This window comes from Monodelphis domestica, chromosome 4 (assembly GCF_027887165.1).
Source record: "Monodelphis domestica isolate mMonDom1 chromosome 4, mMonDom1.pri, whole genome shotgun sequence".
Taxonomy (NCBI): domain Eukaryota; kingdom Metazoa; phylum Chordata; class Mammalia; order Didelphimorphia; family Didelphidae; genus Monodelphis; species Monodelphis domestica.
In genome coordinates this window covers 3,497,859-3,521,949 of record NC_077230.1, presented here as the reverse complement: position 1 = coordinate 3,521,949, position 24,091 = coordinate 3,497,859, and the positions used below count along the sequence as shown (strand labels likewise).

Genomic DNA, 24,091 nt, shown 5'->3' with positions numbered 1-24,091 from the left:
GAGAATTTAAATCTGGACTGGAACTCAGGAGAGAGATGAGGGCTGACTAGATTTGGGAATCATCTACACAGAGAATTGAACCTATGGCAGCTCTCACCAAGTAAAATACTTTTGAGAGAAAAGAGAAGGAGGACTAGGACAGAGCTAAAGGGAAAGGCAGAACTTTGGTGGCTAGTGGACATGACATAGATGATGAAATGGCAAAGGTTCTGGAAAAGGAGCAGAACCAGAAAAGAAGAACCAGGAGAGAGCAAAAACTTAGAAAGTCTACAAGATTCAGGGACTAGTGTCACGTGTCGAAAAGAAGTTCGAATTTAGTATTAACCATTAGTTGTACCTTCCTATATCCATTATTGCAGGAGTCCCCAAACTACGGCCCTCGAGCCACATGCAGCCCCCTGAGGCTATTTATCCAGCCCCCACCTCACTTCCAGAAGGGGCACCTTTTTCATTGGTGGTCAGCAAGAGGAGTTCTGTAAGTGGCACCTATTATAGGGGCCATTATGTTGTGCATCTGGGGGCGTGTGGTTGCCATTGTACTATGTGGGAGAAGTGGGGCTGTGTTGTTCTTATCACAGTCTATAATTACAGATCCATAAATACGGACCTCAAGGACACTCACTAGTGCGGTGTCTTCTTTTTTCCGTGGCTCTTACCCAAGCAATCAGATTCCTGTGTGAGTTCACAGATAACAGCGCGGTTCGCACAGGCTAGTGTGAACTGGAAAGGTTCCTGCACTGCACCAGTGTGAGCCTGAGGTAAAAGTGAAGTTCCACCAATATGGCCACTGGTGAGGCTGAAATGATGTGCACTGGGAAGGCTGCATTGATGGGCAGTGCAGTATGTATGCCTCTGTGTGGGCAAAATTATTGTTGGTATGTTGTTTTTGTTGAGGGGGGTGTGTGTGTGTGTGTGTGTGTGTGTGTGTGTGTGTGTGTGTGTCTTTTGGTATTTTACTAGTAGCAATTTGGAATCCCTAGGAAACAATGACGTCAAGAAAGAAAAATGGACTCGGAGTGTAGGATATTCAAAGAACAGTGGACTTATGATTACTTTTTCATGCAGTACAAGGAAAGAGCTGTGTGTTTGATAGGCCAGATATAGTGTTTGTGTTCAAAGAATACAACTTGCATTGACACTACCAAACTCAACATAAAGATAAATATGATTGTTTGGTCAGAGATGTGATAAAAGAAAATATTAAAACTGAAAAATACATTGACAAGTCAGCAAAATACTTGTGTGAAGCAGAAGCAGCTAAATATTTCATCACTGCGAGCAAGCTTTCAAGTTGCCAAGCTAATAGCGTGCCCTGGCAGACCATTCGTGGAGGGAGAATTTGTTAAAGAGTGCCTTCTTTCTGTTGCCGAAGAGATGTGTCCAGAAAAGGCAGGCTTATTTAGCACAGTTAGTCTTTCAGGATCTACAGTCACACAAAGGATTGAAGAAATGGGAGACAATTTGCATCAGCATTTGTAAAACTCCGCAAGAAAACTTTTCCATTTTTCCTTGGCACTCGACAAGAGCAATGATGTTCGTGATTCTGCACAACTTCTAATTTTTATTTGTGGGACGAATGACAATTTCAAAGTCACAGAAGAGCTTGCTGCCCTGCAAAGCATCAAAGGAACAACTACAGGAGAGGATATCTATGAAAAGGTTTCCCAAACTGTGAAGGATTTGGAGCTGGACTGAGCTAAACTAGCCAGTGTGACAATTGATGGTGCTCCTAGCATGGTGGGGTCTAAGAAAGGAGAGTAATTGCTCGCGTTAACCAAGAGATGGACAAATGTAACCATTCTCATCCAATAGCCATACACTGCCTCATCCATCAACTGCTATGTAGTAAATCACTGAAGTGAGACTCTGTTATGAAAATTGTGGTATCTTGTGTTAACTTCATTAGAGCTAATGCACCTAACCACAGACAATTTCAGGAATTTCTGTCTGAGCTAAATGTTGCCTATGAAGATGTTCTGTACCACACAGAAGTCCATTGGCTGAGTTGAGGGAGAGTTTTGAGACATTTCTATGACTTACTTGCACAGATTACAGCTTTTATGCTTTCAAAAAACAAAGAAGTACCAGAGCTCAATGATGCAGAATGGAAATGGCACCTTGCCTTTCTGACAGATGTAACAGAGCTACTCAACAGTTTCAATGTACAACTTCAAGGAAAAGGGAAGCTCATCCGTGATGTGCAATCACATGTGAAAGCATTTGAAGTAAAATTGGGCCTCCTTATCAAACAAATGAAGGAGGAAAATTTCTGCCATCTCCCCTTAACTCAAAATCTGTTAGTGGAAAAATCTTTGATTGCATTCCCAAAAGAAACATGTGGATTCATTGGAAAAGTTGCAAAAGGGGTTCCAATTCAGATTTAAAGAACTTCATCTCCATGAACAGGGTATACAGCTTTTCTGTAACCCATTTTCTCTTGACATTGAAAATGTGGACACAATGTACCAAATGGAACTGGCTGAACTGTAGAATTGTGACTCTTTGAAAGATGCATTCAAGTCAAGAGCTTGCCTAATTTCTATGCATCTCTCCCCTCTGAGACATATCCTAATCACAGGAACCCTGCACTCAAAATGGCAACCATCTTTGGCAGCACTTATGTCTGTGAACAGACTTTTTCCAGAATGAAACATCTGAAATCTCCAACCAGATCTAGACTAACTGATGCACAGTTGCATCACTTGACTGAATGAAGACTCATCTGAGCCACTTTATTTAGAGAATAACAAACTTTAGTCACCTCTAGCCAGTGTAGGGCATGAAACGTTGCTTTTCTTTTCGCTGGACCTCTGGGACAAGGGGGGGTTTCCCTGCCTCTGTTGTCAAGGCTGTGTTTTCCCCTGTAGCTGCACCCCTCGGATGGGAGGAGGAGAGGAGGGAGCATTCGGGGGTTTGACCCCTTGGCTCCCCACGGTAGGGAAAGGAACAAAGTGGGTGGGGGGAGTGAACAACAACTGAAAAGGACGGCCGTCAGAGGGCGACTTCCGGGACACGTGCGATAACTTCCGGACAGACAGGATTTTCTACGAGCCAGAGTCTTCTCTTCCTCAAGACTCTAATCCCTTACAGCCCCTCCCGTCACGGTAATCAGTTTTACACACTCTTTAGCCTGGCACATTTCTTATGCGTCAGCCTCTGTCACAGGTATCTCTGCATTGGATTTCATTTTGCATTGGTGGCTCAAGCAGTTCAGCTTCAGTGACTCACTTGGGTTGTGGAGTTGGTTAGAGACACTGGCCTTTTAGCTCTTCTCCTGTCTTTGGTGGGACACTCTCTTTCACGAGGCACTTGGATCCAGACTTAGGGAATTTAGCTAGGCAATATTTTCTACCTCCTTCCTACATTTCCCCCTTTACTATCTCTACCTTGTTATAATAAAGCTACTAAAGCTACTAACAGCCTCATGACTTGGGTTAATATTTATAAATGGCGACTACAACAATCTTTATAACTCTTAATTTACCAAAACCAATTTTACTCTTACAGTACTCTTACTTAATTCCCTTGCCACCTTGGTGGGGGAGGTCCAACTCATCTGGTATGTCTTTCTTGCTCTATGAGTAATGAATGCCCTTTGTCACTGGTGGAAAGGTTCTCCTTACCTGTAATCAATAGGCCTCTAGGGGGCTCCATGGTCAGACACCTTATGTCATGGGACTGACAAATATTTGGGGGTCCCAAAAGGGTGAGGAGAATGAGATGTGGGGAGAAGGATGACATGCATCAGGAGGGTCACTGAAGCTGGTAGCAATCAGAGGCAAAGTTTATTGATCACAGCTAATATTTTATAGAGAAAGTGACATAGGTTAAGGGATTTAGGTAATTTTTTACATGGACAATGGTTAGTAATGATTTACAATCTTAGAACAATGACTTAGTTGTAACTTAGAGTTTTCTATAGGATAAGAAATCACAGGTAAATATGTAATCATCTAGTGCAGATTCTCAGGGAAATGTCTGACTTCACTGGGTAGAACAAGGACAACCAGTTGTTGTCAAGTACAGGAGGGGTTTTGGAGGCCTCATGTGATGACTTGGCTGTGATGTGACTGATTTTGGCCAGACCATTGTTTCCCAAAAACCTTGAGATCTGAAGTTCACTCTTGCTACTGGGAGCTACAGCTTTTTAGTGTTTGAGGCTGTATTTGAGCTAATGTCTTCCTGAATTTAGACCCAGTGTTCTATCCTCTGTATTGATATAGAATATTGAACCCTAGAAACTACATTTCCCACAATCCCCTTTTCCTTTTCCTGTCTGTGCGTCATGATGTTGATTGAGATTTTACATTCTGTTTGGACCATGAGAGCCCTCTCTGGTGTAGACCAGCATGGAGGAAGGGAGCATTTTTCTTTCCCTGGAATAACTTTCCCTTTGCTCTAAATTGATTTTTAATAAATAGAATCAGATATTAATTTATTTACAATTGGCTGACCACAAAGGGACATGAATTCTGACTGAGCTATTGCTCAAACCACTGCTAGCTGCTCCTGGTCTCCCTGCTGAAAGTTCCCCACTCTCTTCCCTTTGCCGAGTGACCAGGCTGTGGGCAGCCATTGCACCACGGGCCCACCTCTGTACTGCTAATGGTTTGCAGCCACAGTACCAACAAACAGAGAGGGTCTCCTCACCAGAGAACCAAGGAAGGAATCACTCCACTTACCACTGCAAGTCGAGGAAGGACCCAGGGAGTCTCCTCCTTCAGACTGGCTCACAATTCAGAGACACTCACTGAATCCTTGAGCTGGCCTTTTAAAAGCAGTTCTCTCCATGCCACTTCCTGTTCTCCCCTACTTTAGGGGAACCAATTGCAGTCTTTCAATTTGCCTAGCACTGCCCGGGGGTGGGCATTGGCCTCTGGAGTTGTCACTCATTCTAGCAAGTTACTTGTGAATCCTCATACTTAGTGATTGGTAAGGTACTAAGTAGGGGTACTTAATTTTTTATTAACTTAAAAGTTGCTGATGGATAGACAAGAGTTTGATTCACTCTTCACACTAGCTAAGTCCACAGTTCCTTTTGTAGATTTCATTGATTTTATCACATTTTTTTAAAATCAACAGGCAACTATTTTCTTTTTCTACTCTTTCTGCTATCTTGACCCATTTCTTAAAACAAAAAGGAAGAAACAAAACCCTTATAATGAATCTGTCTAGTCTGAGGAAAAGCCACCTAGCTGCCCCTTCAATAAAAATTCAGGGGGCAGCTGGGTAGGTCACTGGATTGAAAGCCAAACCTAGAGATGGGAGGTCCTAGGTTCAAATCTGGCCTCAGACACTTCCCAGCTGTTGTGACCCTGGGCAAGTCACTTAACCCCCATTTCCTAGCCTTTACCCGTCTTCTGCCTTGTAACCAATATATAGTTAATTGGCTCAATATCTGCACCTAGACAAGCCATAACCCCCAGTGCCTACTACCTACACTATAGGGCCCACAGTATTGATTATAAGATGGAAGATGAATTTAAAAATAACTAAATAAATGAAGCCCCTTCAACTTTAATGAAAGTAATAGGTGAAAATAAATAGCTTTGGATTTCCACATCTTCAGTTGCCTTTCAAACCTAAATCCTGCTCTTAATCTACTTCATGGGAGGCAGAGTCAAGATGGCAGCATAGAGGCAGCAAAAGTTCAGACCTCTGAAAACCCTTCCTCACCAAATAAAAACCAAATGCTCCTAGGGGACTGAAAACCAAACCTAACAAAAGGACAGAGCCAAGGAACCCTCCTGCTGGACTCAAATTAAAAGGTATACCCCACAAAGGCCTGAATTCAAGAATACTTGGGTTTAAGGGGAAGAAAGAAAGTCCCAGGACCCCTCCCCTACCTACAGTAGTGAGCTTCCAGCAGTGGCTGGAATCTCTATGTGGGTAACAGTGCTAGTCTGGAGGGAGTACCTTGTGGGCAAAGCTGTGCCAGGTTCAGGGCTTTGAACACAGGCAGTGGGGAAGCAGTTGGAGAAGAATCCCAGAGCAGACAGCTGAGACACTCCATATTGCCCCCCCCCTTCAAAGGGCAGGGAAGCTCAAGCTCCAACACCCCTCCCAAACCCACAGATCTAACATATAATGAGAGGAGCAAGAATGCAGGCAACTACAGGGGGAAAGGGGGCAAATATGAGCAAACAACAGAAAAAGGAAAAAGAAATTACAATCGATAGCTTTTATCCAGGCAATCAACAAAGAGCAAATGTAACAGAGTAAGATCAAGGAACACCAAGCAAAAACACAAAAACCCCAGCAAATTTGACACAGGCTTTGGAAGAACCGAAAATACAATTCAAAACACAATTAAGAGAGGCTAAAGACATCTGGGAAAAGAACTTAAAAAGCAAGATAAGTCACCTGGAAACAGAAAATAGTGTCTTGAAAGCCAAAATTAATCAGCTTGAAAATGAGGCAAAGGAGATGAAAGAGGAAGCAAAGAAGATGAAAGATGACCTCCAAAGAAATCAGACCAGAAGGAGAAGGATGACCAAAAAGCCAGGGATGAAATTCAGTGTTTAAAAAACAGAATACAACAATTAGAAGCAAACAACTTCACAAGGCAGCAGGAAACTATAAAAGAAAATAAAAAGAATGAAAAAAATTAAGGAAAATATGAAACACCTCATTCACAAAACAGAAGATTTAGAAAACCATTCCAGGAGAAACAACTTAAGAATCATTGGTCTACCAGAAGACCATGACAAAAGAAAAAGCCTGGACATCATCCTACAGGAAATTATCTAAGAAAACTGCCCCGACATTCTAGAACAAGAGGGAAAAGTGGAGATTGAAAGAATCCACAGATCACCTCCTGTACTTAATCCCCAACTGACAACACCCAGGAATGTTATAGCCAAATTCAAGAACTATCAGACTGAGGAAAAAATATTTCAAGCTGCTATGAAGAAGTCATTCAGATGCCATGGAACTACAGTGAGGATAACACAGGATCTGGCTGCATCTACACTGAAGGACCAAAAGGCATGGACTATGATATTCCGGAAAGCAAGGGAACTAGGTCTACAACCAAGAATCAACTCGGCAAAACTGACTATATTCTTACAGGAGAAAGTATGGTCATTTAATAAAATAGAAGAATTCCAAGCATTTGTAAAGAAAAGACAAGACCTGAACAGAAATCTTGATGCTCCAACACAGAACCCAAGAGAATCATCAAAAAGTAATTAAGAAGTGGGGGAAAAAGAAAAACAAAACAAAACAAAAAACAAAAAATTTTTAAAGGGACCCAGTAAGTTAAAATGATATGTATCCCTACAAGAAAAGAGGATATTGGTAACTCTTAAAAATTGTTATTATCACCTGGGTAGATAGAATTATACTTAGAGGGAACAGTGACAAACTGTATAGGATGAAATGCCAAGATAGATATATATATATATATATATATATGCATGCATCTATCTATATACTTATATATACTATATACATATATATATATATACACAGAGAGTTTTTAAAAAGAGGCTAATACTAAAAGAAATGGGAAAAGAAACAAAATAGGGTAAATTTATATATCACAAAGAAATGCATGGCAAGAGGAGGAGAGAACATCAATACATTGGAAGGGTATAGAGGTTGGAGATAGGAAATGCTCAACTCTTACATGCATTGAAATTGACTCGAAGAGGGGGAAAAAAATCAAATACATTGGGGCAGAGAATTGATTTGCCCCCTATAGTGAAGTTGATGGGTAAACAATGGACTGGTAGGGAGGGAAGCAATACAAGGGAGGGAAAGGGTGGGGGTAGTTTAAAAAGACTATAAAGAAAATAAGAGGGGAATAAGAAGGGAGGGGGGGTAGAAAGGGAAGTAAAATAAGGGTGGGAATTAGGGGGACTGATTAAAAACAAAATATTGGTGTAGAAGGAAATAGTGAAAGAAGAACAGGCAGGACTAGGAGTGGAAATCAAAATGCTGGGAAATAAACATCTGGTAATCATAACTCTGAATGTAAATGGAATGAACTTACCCTTAAAACACAAGCAAATAGCAGAGTGAATTAGAAATCAAAACCCTACCATATGCTGTCTACAAGAAACACACATGAGGAAGGTAGACACACATAGGGTAAAAAGTAAGAAGATGGAGCAAAATCTATTGGGCATCAACTGAGGAAAAGAAGGCAGGAGTTGCAATCATGATATCTGACAAAGCCAAAGTAAAAATAGATCTAGTCAAAAGAGACAGGGAAGGTAATTACATCCTGATAAAAGGCAGTATAGACAATGAGGAAATATCAGTACTCAACATGTATGTACCAAATGGCATAGCATCCAAATTTTTAAAGGAGAAACTAGTGGAGCTTGAGGATGAAATAGATAGAAAAACTATACTAGTGGTAGACCTGAAACTTCCTCTATCAGAACTAGATAAATCAAACCAATAAATAAATAAATAAATAAGAAAGAGGTAAGAGAATTAAATGAAATCTAAGAAAAATTAGAGTTAGTAGATACGTGGAGAAAAATAAATAGGGACAAAAAGGAATACATCTTTTCAGCAGCACATGGTACATTCACAAAGATTAACCATGTACTAGGGCATAAAAGTATTGCAAAGAAGTGCAAAAGAGCAGAAATAATAAATGCATCCTTCTCAGACCATAATACAGTGAAAATAAATAATATTAAGGGTACATGGAGAGACAAGAATTAATTTCAAATTAAATAATATGATTCTTCAAAATCTGTTAGTTAAGGAACAAATCATAGAAACAATAATTTCATTGAAGAAAATGACAATGATGAGACATCCTTTCAAAATCTATGGGATGCAGTCAAAGAAGTACATAGGGGAAATTATATCCTTGAGTTCATATATTAACAAATTAGGCAGGGAAGAGGTCAATTAAAAAATAGAAAGTGAACAAATTAAAAATCCTCAGATGAAGATGAAATTAGAGATCCTAAAAACAAAAGGAGAAATTAATAAAATTGAAAGTCAAAGAAGTATTGATTTAATAAGACTAGAAGCTGGTACTTTGAAAAAAAAAACAAATAAAATAGACAAGGTACTCATCAATTTAATTAAAAAAAGGAAAGAAGAAAACCAAATTGACAGTATCCCAGATGAAAAGGGAGACCTCACCTCTAATGAAGAGGAAATTAACGTAATCATTAAAAATTATTATGCCCAATTATATGGCAATAAATATGACAATCTAGGTGATATGAATATTTAAAAAATATAAATTGCCTAGACTAACAGAGTAAGAAATAGACTACCTAAACTATGCCATATCAGAAAAAGAAATTGAACAAACCATCAAGGAACAACACCCTAAGAAAAAATCCCCAGGACCAGATGCATTCCCAAATGAATTCTATAAAACATTCAAAGAACAGCTAATCACAATATTATACAAACTATTTGACATAATAAGCAAAGAAGGATTTCTACCAAATTCCTTTTACAACACAAATATGGTACTGATTTCCAAAGCCAGGCAGGTCAAAAACGGAGAAAGAAAACTACAGATCAATCTCCTTAATGAATATAGATGCAAAAATCTTAAATAGGATACTAGTAAAAAATTCCAGCAAGTGATTATGAGGGTTATTCATTATGACCAGATAGGATTTATACCAGAAATGCGAGGATGGTTCAATATTAGGAAAATCATCCACGTAATTGACCATGTTAACAAGCAAACTGACAAAAATCACATGATTATCTCAATAGATGCAGAAAAAGCCTTTGGCAAAATACAACACTCATTCCTATTGAAAACACTAGAAAGCATAGGAAAATAAGGGCCTTCCCTAAAAATAATAAACAGTATACATCTAAAACCATTAGCAAACATCATCTGCAATGGGGATAAACTAGATGCATTCCCAATAAGATCAGGAGTGAAGCAAGGATGCCCATCATCACCTCTATTTAACATTGTACTAGAAACACTGGCAGTAACAATTAGAAAAGAAAAAGTAATTGAAGGTGTTAAAATAGGCAAGGAGGAGGACAAGCTATCACTCTTTGCAGATGATATATTGGTCTACTTAAAGAATCCTAGAGAATCAAGACGAAAAAGCTAGTCCAAATAATCAGCAACTTTAGCAAAGTTGCAGGATACAAAATAAACCCACATAAGTCATCAGCATTTCTATATATTTCCAACACATCTTAGCAGCAAGAATTAGAAAGAAATTCCATTTAAAATCACCCTAGGTAACATAAAATACTTAGAAATCTATCTGCCTAGACAAAATGGGAATTATGTAAACACTCTCCACACAATTAAAACTATTGGAAATTGGAATTGGAATTGGAAAATTGGAAAAACATCGATTGCTCATGGATAGGATGAGCTAACATAATAAAAATTACAATCCTATGCAAATTAATTTTCTTATTTAGTGCCATACCCATTGAACTACCAAAAAACTTTCTTACTGAATTAGAAAAAACCATAACAAACTTCATTTGGAAGAACAAAAGATCAAGAATATCTAGGGAAATAATGAAAAAAAAATGTGAAGGAAGGTGGCCTTGCAGTCCCAGATCTCAAACTATACTTAAAACAATATCGGCTAGGTGACAGAATGGAGGATCAGTGGAATAGATTTGGGGTAAGTGACCTCAGGAAGACAGTCTATGATAAGCCCTAAAGATCCCAGTTTTGGGAACAAAAATCCACTATTTGATAAAAACTGCTGGGAAAATTAGAAGACGGTGTGGGAGAGATTAGGTTTGTATCAACATCTCATACCCTACACCAAGATAAACTCAGAATGGGTGAATGACTTGAATATAAAGAAGGAAACTATAAGTAAATTAGGTGAACACAGAATAGTATACTTGTCAGATCTTTGGGAAAGGAAAGATTTAAAAACCAAGCAAGACTTAGGAAAAAAATCACAAAATGTAAAATCAGTAATTTTGGTTTCATCAAATTAAAAAGTTTTTGTACGAACAAAACCAATGCAATGAAAATCAGAAGGGAAGCAACAAATTGGGAAACAGTCTTCATAACAAAAACCTCTGATAAAGGTCTAATTACTCAAATTTATAAAGAGCTAAATCAATGGTACAAAAAAATATCAAGGTATTCTCCAATTGATAAATGGGCAAGGGACATGAATAGGCAATTTTCAGTTAAAGAAATCAAAACTATTAATAAGCACATGAAAAAGTGTTCTAAATCTCTAATAATCAGAGAGATGCAAATCAAAACAACTCTGAGGTATCATCTCACACCTAGCAGACTGGCCATATATTACAGTAAAGGAAAAAAATGAATGCTGGAGGGGATGTGGCCAAGTTGGGACATGAATTCATTGCTGGTGGAATTGTGAATTGGTCCATCCATTCTGGAGGGCAATTTGGAACTATGTCCAAAGGATGCTAAAAGACTGTCTGCCCTTTGATCCAGCCATAGCACTGCTTGTTTGTACCCCAAAGAGATAATAAGGAAAAAGACTTGTACAAGAATATTCATAGCTACGCTCTTTGTGGTGGCAAAAAATTGGAAAATGAGGGGATGCCTTTCAATTGGGTTATGGCTGAACAAATTGTAGTATATGGGTGATGGAATACTATTGTGCTCAAAGGAATGATGAACTGGAGGAATTCCAAGTGAACTGGAACAACCTCCAGGAAGTGATGCAGAGTGAGAGGAGCAGAACCAGGAGAACATTGTACACAGAGACTGATATACTGTGGCACAATCTCATGTAATGGACGTCTCCATTAGTGGTAATGCAGTGATCCTGAACAACCTGGAGGCATCTACAAGAAAGAACACTATCCACATTCAGAGGAAGAACTGTGGGAGTAGAAACACAGAAGAAAAACAACTGCTTGATCACATGGCTCGATGGGGACATGGTTGGGGATGTAGACTCTAAATGAACATCCTAATGCAAACATCAACAACATGGAAATAGGTTCTTATCAAGGACACATTTAAAACCCAGTGGAATTGCACATCAGCTATGGGAAGATGGGGGGAGGGGAGGGAATAATGTGTTTCTTGTAACCAAGAAATATTGTTCTAAATTGACTAAATAAAACAAATTGCAACTTAAAAAAAAATTTACTTCATGAATTCCACACTTTCTTGATCCCTCATTTCTCTCTGTCCAATACCTATAATCTATCCCTTTTCCCATATTGACTCCATGGTGGGCCAGTTCAAATATCTTATTTCCTTTCTTGAGTCCCTTTTCCCTGCTGATCTTACCCTGCCAAACCTCAACCTTGAATTCTTCCCACCATTCAAGTTTGCTACTTTTGCACATGCTGCTAAACAAAGGAGGAGAAAATAATTAAACGCTTTCTGGGTTGACTGAAATTTATGTTACATAACTTCAATTGGCCCCTCACTGCTACAAGGAAATGCATTTACATGTCCCTAATTAACTTACCAGTCTTGAGAGCCTTTTAATTCTTCCTTAAGCATTAATGGTTTTCTGCCCATCAACAGAAATCTGCCTTCCTCCTCATCCTGTTACCTGGATGCTTTCTACCACTAGTCCTCCTTGTTTATCTCTGTATGACATGAAGAGGTGGCCCTTTTCCTCGACAAGGTTAACTCCTCATATGCCCGCGTTACCCCATTCTATCTGCCCTCTTCATCTCTACCATCTCCACTCTTCCTCATCTTTAATCTCTCCTTATGTGCCAGCTACTTTTCTACTGCCTACAAATTTGCCTGGGTCGCTCCCATCCTCAAACCCCTCCACCCCTTATTTGATCCATCCATCCTCAATCACTATTTTCTCACATTTCTTCTGCCTTTTGTGGTAAACTCTATGAATGTTGTCTACAGAAGGTACTTCCACTTCTCTCCTTCTGAACTTTCTACCATCTGGCTTTCTGACCTCATTATTCAATTGAAACTTGTTACTTTTCATTGACTGATTTCTTAAGGTGCCACATCGAATGACCTTTTCTCAGTCTTCATCCTGCAAATTTTAGAACTTCGTCCTTGATACTTTGCTCTCTGGCCTTTTATGATACTACTCTCTCCGATTCTCCTACCTCTGACCCCTCTTGCCCATCTTTCTTGAATCGTGATCCAGATTGCAGCTCATTGTGGGTGTCCTACAAGTCTCCTGTCTTCTCTCATGGATTCCACGACCATCTCCAGGCAGATCATTGTAGCCCTCACCTCTCTACTGACATCTAGTCTCATCTCTCTACCAAAACTGAACTCATCTTTCTCCCCAAACCCTTTTCCTTCCCACTTTCCCTCTTACTGTTGAAGTAGCATCTTCTTCCGAGTCCTCCAAGCTCACAACCCAAGTGCCATCCCCAAGTCCTCAGTGGCTAAATTCTCTCAATTGTAAATCGGTAACATGTCTTGTCCCCTCTGCCATTGCCGCTAGCCTGGTGCAGGCCGCTGTGCCCTCACACCTTTGCAGTCTACTTGCTTGTCTGCCTGCTACCCGTCTCTGTAGCCCTGGTCCTTGTCACAAAGATGGTCAGCGCTTTGCTCCTCAAGCACGGGTCAGCCCCCTCCTCAACAGTCCATGGGCTAAGCTAGCATTCGGGTCAAGTATAACATCCATTCCTAAGCTGATTGTCTCCTCCGCGCCTCTTGGGCATTCTGATAGCCACCTCATCTTCAGTCCCATTATGGTGGCCTCTCCAATTTGGGACATTTACACTCTGTCCTCCTCTTTTCAGTCTCCTGCTTTCCCTGGCTACCTTTAAGTCTTAGCTAAAATCTCTCCTTCTACAGTCCTTAATTCTACCCCCTCTAGTCATTATTTCCATATCTCTGCATACTGTTGGTACCTAATGATTTACATTGAATTTTCTCCATCAGATTGTGGATGCTTTAGGGGCAAAAGCTTTTACCTTTCTTGTTTTTATTTTTAAACCCTCACCTTCAGTCTTATATAGTCAGTACTGTGTATTGGCTCCAAGGCAGAAGAGTGGTAAGCGTAGGCAATGGGGTCAAGTGACTTGCCCAGGGTCACCCAGCTAGGAAGTGTCTGAGGCCAGATTGGAACCCAGGACCTCCCGTCTCTAGGCCTGGCTCTCTATCCACTGAACCACCCTGCTGCCCCTTTACCTTTTTGTTCTCAGTGCTTAGCACTGTCCCTAGCACATAATAGATGCTTAATGAATATTTATGGACTAATTCCATTCTCTAGTTTTCTCAATATATCACATATATCTACATGCAATGCCATTCTATTTAGCACTAAAAAAGAGTGATAGTAATGAAATTTATCAGCTACTGAAATATTAACTCATGCAGACACATAATACCATCAATATGATAATATATAAAATGCAAAACGTCCCCTTCTCTCTTTGTAGAGGCAAGGTGCTTCATGGTAGAGAACCGACTGCACTGTTAGGCTGCTTTTGCCCGATTGCTTTTTTTCTAATCTTTCATTGCTGGCTCTTCTTTTAAGGAACAGCTCTCTGGGTAGCGGAAAGGGAGCAACATATTTGGAAGTGAAGGTGATAGGAAAATAAAGACACAAGTCAAAAAGAAACATTTTATAACGGAAATGAAGTCCTTTCAGCTTAATGAAAATAGACGAATGAAAACAGCATCAGTTTAAACAAAGTGAATATCCAAGAACCCCCCCAAATCACCTGCCTTTCCCTGTATCATCAAAAAGCTGAGATCTAACATCTTTTAATGATACACTGCGTCAAATAGTTGGCCATTAAACTCTGTTCACAGACAAAAACCTACAGAAAGACAAGAAAACATTTAAATATAAAGAATTACTGCTGAGAGAATCTTTTGACAGAAAAAAAGAAAAATTCTAAAAATTGTGAAGGAATAGGAATTGAGTAATTCCAGGGAAGTAATAATAACACTAATGCATACTTTGTTGCTTCTACTTTTAATTTTTTTATAATAAAGATAAGTGAAAGTAGACCAGATGGAAGGTTACAAATGTGCGGTAAAGCCAGAGGGACACTAATAAAAATGCTGAATATTGCTCATTTGTGTCTTCAAATCCTAAAATATGATGTCCATTTAAGCCAGATAAGGGGAATCTCTGAAAAAGAAGCTTGTGAGGCCAACACTCGGCAATCGCTGTACATTTTCTTTGTCAAAAACAACTTTTAGCAGCAGAGTCATTTCCTGGTTTTGTTGCTCCTTTTCAAGTTGCCCTCATCTGTTTCTGTTACAGAGGAATTCTTCCTTCGGTTGTTCTGATATAAGCTGCTATAAATTATGGTGGCGTACTAGTGGGAAAGAAGGAGAAGTTGATGGGTATAATTTTCAGTGTCAAAAATGACAGATGTCATTTGGAATTTACTATGACTTGTCTTCTTTCATCCCTTTCTTTTAGCCATTCCAAGAAACAGAAATGAAGCAGAATTTATTGCAATTCCAAACACATTTTTTTCTGTTTTTGAAGACAAAACCCCAAATTGTTCTAAAATGGCTACCGTGTGTTAAAAGCCTAAATATCTCCTATTGCTTTACTGATGAATAAATGACGAGCTGAACACTTTCCCAGTTTGACCTGACAATATTTGGATTTTATACCTTTTATCTTTTCTGGCTTCCCAAGCAGCTAAACTGTGGTGTGGGGCAGATCACAAAAAAACAGGACTTTTTAGTGACTGATTCTTTTTTAAATTTAACTTTTGTATTTAAAGTTCTTTAGATTTGTATCATCTGCGTGAGCGCCTTTTAAGTGTCCTAGATCTAGGAAAAAGGTAGAACAGTGCTTATAACTGTTGGAACAGCGTGCTCACATGAAACTCTTGCTTGGATCAGCTTTTCGAAAAGGTAATAAATAGGCAGCGCAAATGATCCCGTTCAGAGCCTCTAGGCAGCACTGTCTGAAGCACTCTAGTTTTCTTGGCACGTGACCCAGAATAATCATGATCTTCTTTCCAATCAAACACTAACATATTAAATTAGAAGTACTTGAAATAACCTCCAAAACACAAAACAAACATATGTATATAGGGCAAGAAGGAAAGACTATTCAACCGGAATACATTTATATGTTAATTGCATTGAAATAATTTACTTTCTCTTTTTCTTCTGGGGACGAATAGGATTTAATGGGCGCTACCATAGTTACCTTAGAATCTCCAAAAGCGTTAATGGCCGTTGATTGACCGTTAGGAGGATCAGGTGTCAGATCGGCTCGCAGACTCTCTTTCCCCTTATTGGACGGTTTGTAGTCAGCGTGGGAGGGATTGGCTTTTAGAACACAGCCCGAGCCAAAGAGTTCTTCCATCAGGTTGTTTTTCCTGTCCTTCAAAGTCGTATTAATGGCGTTCCCACTCTTCTCAGCGCAGAAGTCTTTGGCCTTGCTTTTGGAAGACTTGCCAAAGGACGGCTCATATCCCCCGGGGGAGTTTTCCAGCTTCAGGTCCAGTGCACTGCCTTGCTGCTTGCTCAGGGCTTGACTGTTGCGGGTGTTCCCTGCGTTACACGGCCCGGAAGTGGGGAGTCCTTGGTGCAAGTTTTCGATGGCTTCGGTGAAGGAGTAATGCTTTCTTTGCCGGAGGGGGATTCTGCTGTTCTGGATGACATACTTGTTCTGCAGCTCCTCTGGGTCCTGCGGGGGGGCGCTACTTTTGAACCTCTCCTTCCCTGCATTCTGTGGATTGCTTTCTAGCAACGGAGCCACGACGTGCTCTATTTTTGCTAAGGTCTCTTGTTCTTTCAATAAAATAAGCTTCTTTTCTACGTCTTCTCTCTTCTCTCTTGGCTTTCCGTTGCTCTCCGGAGGGCTTTGTAACTCCCGGCGCAGGTCTTCCTTCAGTAGTAAATCTATAACAGAAAAGTAGCTAATATATATAGTCTTTTCAAATCAAAAAAACGACAGATGGAAATTCCTAAATAGAGAAACAGGACTATCTCCACTAATTCCTTTATCACCATTAAATAACAGACAATTTATACAAGATAATTCAACTACTATTGCTGCTGACTTGGATTCATTCAGTACTTAAATCTTAAAAGTAATTAACTTAAGTACTTAAAGTAGTTTGCTAGAGGGAAAGTACAAAATGTATGGATGAAGGTGGGTGTCTTCAGTATCCTTTAAAAAGATTGAGGTCTTTTCCTTTATTCTTTACCACCATAAACAACAGCACTAAGAAATGGTCGTAACCTTAGTTTTTAAAGGCTTACTTATGGGTTGGTTTCTGTCATTTCACAATATGAGCCCCCCCCCCCCCACTTGCTTGCTGGTCCAGAGAGCCTCCGTGCCTGACTGTGGGACAGTCCACAGCAGCAGCTCCTCTCTCCAGAGATAAAGGATGCATATTTCATCATCTGTCCTCCCAGACCAAAACGGATCGTTGCAATTAGTCAGCCTTTGGGTGCCTTTGCGTGTTGCTTTCATTTACTTATTTAACTAGGACTCCGTTATGTGGGGGCGTGTATGGATCCTTGGACCGAGAGTCAAGCACGCCTCCGTCCAAATCTGGCTTCAGATGCTGCCTCGCTGTGTGACTGGGCCGAGCCACGTTCCCTGCCTGCCTCCGTTTTGTCACCCATAATATTGGAGTGATACCGCTGTTGGCAGGACAATACGGAATATTTCTCAGCATCGTTCTGAGGAGGAACTAACATTAGCAAGCACTTTGCAACCCCTGAAATAGTTTATTTATATACCTCTATACTGTTATTATTGTTTTTACTATGGATAACCGGGTAAAATGTTAGCTAAAGTCATGGGGAAATGGAGACCATCACAGATCAGATGCATTAGCATCAAGGGATCGGGAAAGGCTTCTTGTGGAAGGTGGAATGCGAGCTGGGACTTGAAACTGGACAAACTGAGGCCAAGATGAAGAGAGAAAGAAGGGCAGCCAACCAAAGTGCAGGGAGTTCAGAGATGGAAGGCTGGACGTGGAGAGGAGGGAGGCCGGCAGAGGCATCAGAGTAAAGAGCGAATGGAAGGGTGCACAGCGGAGGAAGAGTGGGAAAAGGCAGAGTAGCAGCCCAGAATGCTGGAGCCAGACGGAGAATCTGTAAACAACTCCTCAAAATGAATACTGGAGTGACCCAGCCAACAAGGGGGTGGAGTTGTGGGAGAGAAGAAAACCCAGAGACCTTTTGGAAATGGAAGGAGCCTGGAGTGGCTGCAAAGAGTCCAGCAGCAGCCGGAGATGGGCTGAGAAGATGTGGAACCCAGAGAGGGGCAGCTGGAGCCAGCTACTGGGAAGGTCCAGCCTTTGACTGGGTCCTGATCCCAGGAAAGCCTTTCTTTCATTGACTCCGGATCTCTGGCCCCCCAAAACCTCCAACAAGCGGACAGAGAGTGAAAAGAAGAATCATCGCTGTCTCCTCACCTGAACGGAGGCACCTGCGGGGCAGGGTAAAGCCAGGGCTCATGACTCTGAACCCCTCAGGGCTTGAGGCCATTAATGCCAAGTCACCCCAACCTTGGGGAGGGGTTTAGACAGCTAGGGCCTCCTCCCCTTCCTCTTCCCCTTTACCTCAGTCTACCAGCCTTTCCAATTTCATCCTACATCCTTGTTACATTAGAATAAAATCCACTAAATTCCCCACTAAAGAAAGAACTTTGCTGGGTAGGAAATAGCTTAGCTGTGGGGAGTCACAAGGCAGGTTTAGGGAGGGGCCCTCAGGGACTGAAGGCTGAGGGGGAACCACCAACTCGCCCTCCTCCTCTTTCCTGGCCAGACTTTCACATAGACACCCCTCCTTTGCCTTGCCTCGAGGGGGAGGTCTCCACTCCCTCTCCTGGAGCACCAAGTCACTGTTCTGCACAAAGCACCTGAAAGGCAGGCAGCGAGGCTCTGCTTCAGTAGGGCCATGCACAGAGGAGCACGTGCCCTTCCCCAATCTGGGCACAAGCCAACACGCTGCCTGGCCCACAGCAGAACCCCCACCCCTTGGAGCTCCAAACCCTGTGGAAGGCCGCAGGAGGCTCCAAGCCTCAGTGCAAATCCGTCCCTCCTGGTTCCCGGCCAGAACCCCTGCCCGAGCCTGCAGCGGGGTCCCAAGGCCCACCCTACGGCAGTTCACAGGGCACCAAGCTGGCAGGAGCCCAGAATGAGGCTCTGACACTCTCCCAAAGGCGGCAGTGAAGACTGAACTCCAGAGAAACCCCACCTCATGCAGTCCTTGCCTGGCGAGAGCTCCCTCCAAGCCGCTGGGATGTCAGAGCCCTAGAGCAAAGCAGTCTGCAGCACCTGTGAGTGGAGCAGGCCCAGAGTGAGATCAGAATCCTTGGCCAAACCCCAAGACCAGCTCAAGGAAGTGCTCAGACTCACAAGCCATCAGCACTTCCTGGAGGAGGCTCATCCAGTGGTGGGAAGTGGCTCTCGGAGCTCCCTCCACAGGCCTTCAGACCACCTACTTGATGAAAACCAGAATTAGAGCTGAGGGTAGCAGCAGGGGAAACTGAAGGCTGAGAGAATGTACTCGGCCTTCAGGTAAAAGTAAAAGTAAAAAAGCCTTGGAAAATGAGCACAGTCAAGAAATGGAGCCACAGAAACTTTTTATGGAGAAAAAGACCAATGAGAATTGGTCTCAGGCTTTGGAAGAGTTCAAAAAGGAATTTAAAAATCAAATAAGAGAAGCAGAAGAAAAACAGGAAAGAGAAACAAAAGTCATGTAAAAAGAAAATAACAGCTTAAAAAGCAGAATTGACCAAGTAGAAAAAAGATGCATGAAAATCCAATGAAGAAAAGAGTTCCACAAAAAGTAGAACTGGCCAAATGGAAAAGGAGATTACAGTACAGTACAGTAGGCGTGATTGAGGCCTGCTTCTCAGGCAAGAAGATCCTGCCAAGAAAGGCAGTAGGGCTATTAGAGATTTTAGTTTAGGATTTGAATGGAAGATTTAGCATAAGGATTAATGGATGTCATTTCCTATTTCTTACTTCCTGTTTCCTGTCCCTACCTCTCCTCACAGAATAAAGAGTGTCAGTGGTGTACAAAACGGATCTACATAGCGTTTACCAACCTCCACAAATAATATTTACCCAAACGGCTTGGCTATAAATATTTATTGGCTATAACAGCTATTCATTAGTTATAACCCTTGCAAATAGATCCAGGAGAGATACTTTAAGAATTATTGGACTACCTGAAAGTCATGATTGAAAAGAAAGCATAGACCCTGAATGACAAGAAGTTGTCAAAGAAAATTGCTCTGATATTCTTGAACAAGAGGGTAAAATAGAAATAGAAAGAACCCACAGATCACCTCTTGCAATAAATTCCCAACTGACTAGTCTGAGGAATATTTCAGCCAATTTCAAGAGCTCCTAGGCTAAGGATAAAATACTGCTAGCAGCCAGAAAGAAACAATTCAAATACAATGGAGTCACAGTCAGGATTACATGGGATCTAGCAGCTTCTATATTAAAGGATCAGAAGGCTTGGAATATGATATTCCAGAAGGCAAAGGAATTAGACCAGGAGTCACGTATCCATTAAAACTGAGTATATTCTTTCAGGGTAAAAAAAATGGGCATTTAATAAAACAGATTTCTAAGCATTCCTGATGAAAAGACCAGACCAACACAGAAAATCTGATGTCCAAATATAAGATTTAATAGAAATACTAAAAGGTGAAATTAGAAAGAGAAAATTTAAGGGATTGAACATGATCAAACTTTATATTCCTACATGGAAAGATATTTGTAACTCAATGGGCATGGAAATAAGCTGTTACATATAATTATATTTATATATGATATAATTATCACCTAAAGAGGTATAAAAAAACTATAGTTGAGGGGAGGATGATGGTGACAGAAAATGCTTACACTTTACTCTCATCAGAATTGGCTCAGAGAGGGAATGACTATACTCATTGGAGTGTATATTTTGCTCTATAGAGAAGAGGGGAATAAGAAGGTCATGGGGTGGGTAGTAATATAAGGGAGAAGAAATTGAGGGGGTGCGGGTTTAAAAGCAAAACACTTCCAAGGAGGCACAGAGGAAAGAGAAAGTTCAGGATTTAAAATGGGAAAATAAGATGGAGGAGAATATACACATGGTAATTATAATTGTGAATATAAATGGGATGAACTTACCCATAAAATAAAGGGAAATAGCATACTTCATTAAAAACCAGAATCCTAAGCTATGCTTCTTTAATAAGAAACACATTTGAAGCAGGTAGACACACATAGGAAAAAGAATGGAGTAGAATCTATTGGGCTTCAAATGAGGTAAAAAAACAGTAATCATAATCTTAGACAAAGCTAAAGCAAAATTAGATCTAATTATTAAAAGAGATAAGGAAGGAAATAACATCTTGGTAAAAGGTACTGCAAAACAATGAAGAAATATCAGTACTTAACATATGTACCTAATGGTATAGCCTCCAGATTTTTAAAGAAGTTAAATGAGCTTCAAGGGGAAAAACTATATTAATGTGAGATCTTAACCTTCCCCTCTCAGAACTATATAAATCTAACTAAAAAATAAACAAGAAGGAAGCAAAGGAAGTGATTGAAATTTTAGAAAAGTTAGATTCAAGAGATCTCTGGAGAATACTGAATGATGATAAAAAGGAATATACCTTCTTCTCAGCAGCACATGGCTACACAAAAATTGACATATAGAAAGGCATAAAAACTTCACAACCAAATGCAGAAAAGCAGAAATAATACACCCTTTTCAGATCAAAAGCAATAAAAATTATAATAAAAAAGTGTGCATGGAAAAACAAATTAAAAATTAATTGGAAACTAATCTAATTCTAAAAAAACAGATCAAAGAACAAATTAAGAAACAATCAATAATTTTGTTAATGAGAATGAAAATGATGAGACAATTTATCAAAATTTCTGAAATATAGTCAAAGTAGTACTTAGGAGAAAATTTATATTTCTGAACATATGTATATATATATATATAAATAAAAGAAAAAGAGCAGATTAATTAATTGAGCATACAACTAAAAAAACTAGAAAAATAACAAATTACAAATCCCCAGGTAAAGATCAAATTGGAAATTTAATCAAAGGAGATATTAGCAAAACTGAAAGTAAGGAAACTATGGAACTAATAAATGAGTTGGTTTTATGAAAAAATAAATAAAATAGATAGAACATTAGTTAATTTGATTTAAAAAAGGAAAGAAAATCAAATTACCAGTATCAAAAAAGGAAAAAGAGTGAATTTCCCACCAATGAAGAAGAAATTAAAACAATCAGTAGGAGCTTATTTGTCCAATTATATAACAATAAATTCAACATTCTAGGTGAAATGGATGAATATTTACAAGAATATAAATTGCCTAGATTAGCAAAAGAGGAAATAGAATACTTGAATAATCCCATTTCAGAAAAAGAAATTGGCATGCCATCAATGAAATTCATAAGAAAAAATCCCCAGGGCTAGATGGATACCCAAGTGAATTCTATGAAACATTTAAAGAACAATTAATCCCAATATTATATAAACTATTTGGCAAAACAGGCCACAAAGGAATCCTATCAAATTCTTTTTATGTCACAAATATGGTGCTGATACGTAAGCCAGGAAGACCAAAAACAGAAAGAAAATTATAGACTAATTTTGTTAATGAACATTGATACAAAAATCTTAAATAAAATACTAGCAAAGAGACTACAGCAATATATTACAAGATCATTCACTACAACCAAGATTTGTACCAGGAATAAAAGGCTGGTTTAATATGAAAACTCTCAGCATAACTGACCATATCAGTAATCAAACTAACAGAAATCACATGATTATCTAAATAGATTCAGAAAAAGCTTTTGACAAAATACAACACTCATTCCTATCAAAAACACTTTAAAGCATGGAAATAAATGGGCCTTTCCTTAAAATAATTAGTTGTACCTATCTAAAACCATAAGCAAGTATCATCCTCAATGGGGATAAGTTAGAAGCCTTCCCAATAAGATCAGGAGTGAAGCAGGGCTGCCCATTATCACCTCTATTATTTAACACTAGAAATGTTAGCTTTAGCAATAAGAGAAGAAAAAGAAATTGAAAAGTTAAAGCATGCAAAGAGGAAACTAAACTATCACTCTTTGTGGATGCTATGATAATATCAACAACTTTAGCAAAGTTGCAGGATACAAAATAAACCCACATAAGCCATCAGCATTTCTATGTATTTCCAACACATCTCAGCAGCAAGAATTAGAAAGAGAAATTCCATTTAAAATCACCCTAGACAATATTAAATATTTGGGCACCTATTTGCCTAGATAAACACAGGAATCATAAGAACACAGTTACACAACAGTCTCTACACAAATAAAACTGGGTCTAAACAATTGGAGAAACATCGATTGCTCATGGGTGGGACGAGCTAACATAATAAAAATGACAATCCTACCCAAATTAATCTACGTATTTAGTGCCATACCCGTGGAACTACCAAAAAACTATTTTAAAGAATTAGAAAAAATAACAAAATTTGTCTGGAAGGACAAAAGATCAAGAATATCCAGGGAACTGATGAAAAAAAAAAGTGAAGTTCACGGTAGCAGATCTTAAACTGTATTAAAAAGCAACAATCATCAGGACAGTCTGCTAAGAACAGAAAGGGTAAATCAATGTAGCGGCAATATCATTGAGGTTAAATGTGGGCAGGAGTGTCAAGAGAGGGGTCTTGGATAAGAGTGGAAGATAACAAAGGATTAAAGAGACACTTACACTGGCAGGTTTTACAGTCCTCGTTTATTCCATCATGTTTCTTCTCCATCAGGATTCTCCTTCTTTGGCAGAGCCAGAAGCTGTGAGAACCCAGCTAGCTCTCTTGGGAATCACAGTCAACGAAGATCATTTTGACTAGAAATGGTTTTCCTCCTCACTGGACATCTGGAGCAAGGGAGGGGGACATCCCTGCCTCAGTATCTCTCTCCCAAGGTTGCTTCTTTCTCAGGGCTGTGCCTTTTTTCTTGCCTTTCTCCAGAATCCCAGGAGGGGAGGATTTAAGCCCTGGGCTCCCTACAAATCCATGGAATAGATTAGGGGTAAATAACCTCAGCAATCTTGTGTTTGATAAACTCAAAGATCCCAGCTTTGGGGCTAAGAACTCACCAATTGACAAAAGCTGCTGGGAAAACTGGATAACAATAGGAAGAAAAGGAGATCCAGATCAGTATCTCACACCCCATCCCAAGATAAGGTCAAAATGGGAATAGG

The 24,091-nt window shown here is 39.8% G+C and overlaps 1 protein-coding gene across 6 annotated transcripts in view; it reads right to left on the bottom strand.

Annotated features, from left to right (window-relative positions):
- Positions 1-14,472: 14,472 nt before the first annotated feature.
- The window catches only part of LCA5L (lebercilin LCA5 like), a 72,761-nt gene continuing 63,142 nt past the window's right edge, over positions 14,473-24,091 (bottom strand). For 5 of the 6 annotated variants that reach the window (XM_007493081.3, XM_007493078.3, XM_007493077.3 and 2 more), the window contains 2 exons: positions 16,047-16,744; positions 14,828-15,192 (listed from right to left, as the gene is read on the bottom strand). In XM_007493081.3, the coding sequence (XP_007493143.1) occupies positions 15,082-15,192; positions 16,047-16,744 (809 nt within the window). In that variant the 3' untranslated portion in view covers positions 14,828-15,081. Of the gene's footprint in view, positions 14,686-14,827; positions 15,193-16,046; positions 16,745-24,091 lie in introns of those variants that run through there. The other variant, XM_007493080.3, reaches the window with a different exon arrangement.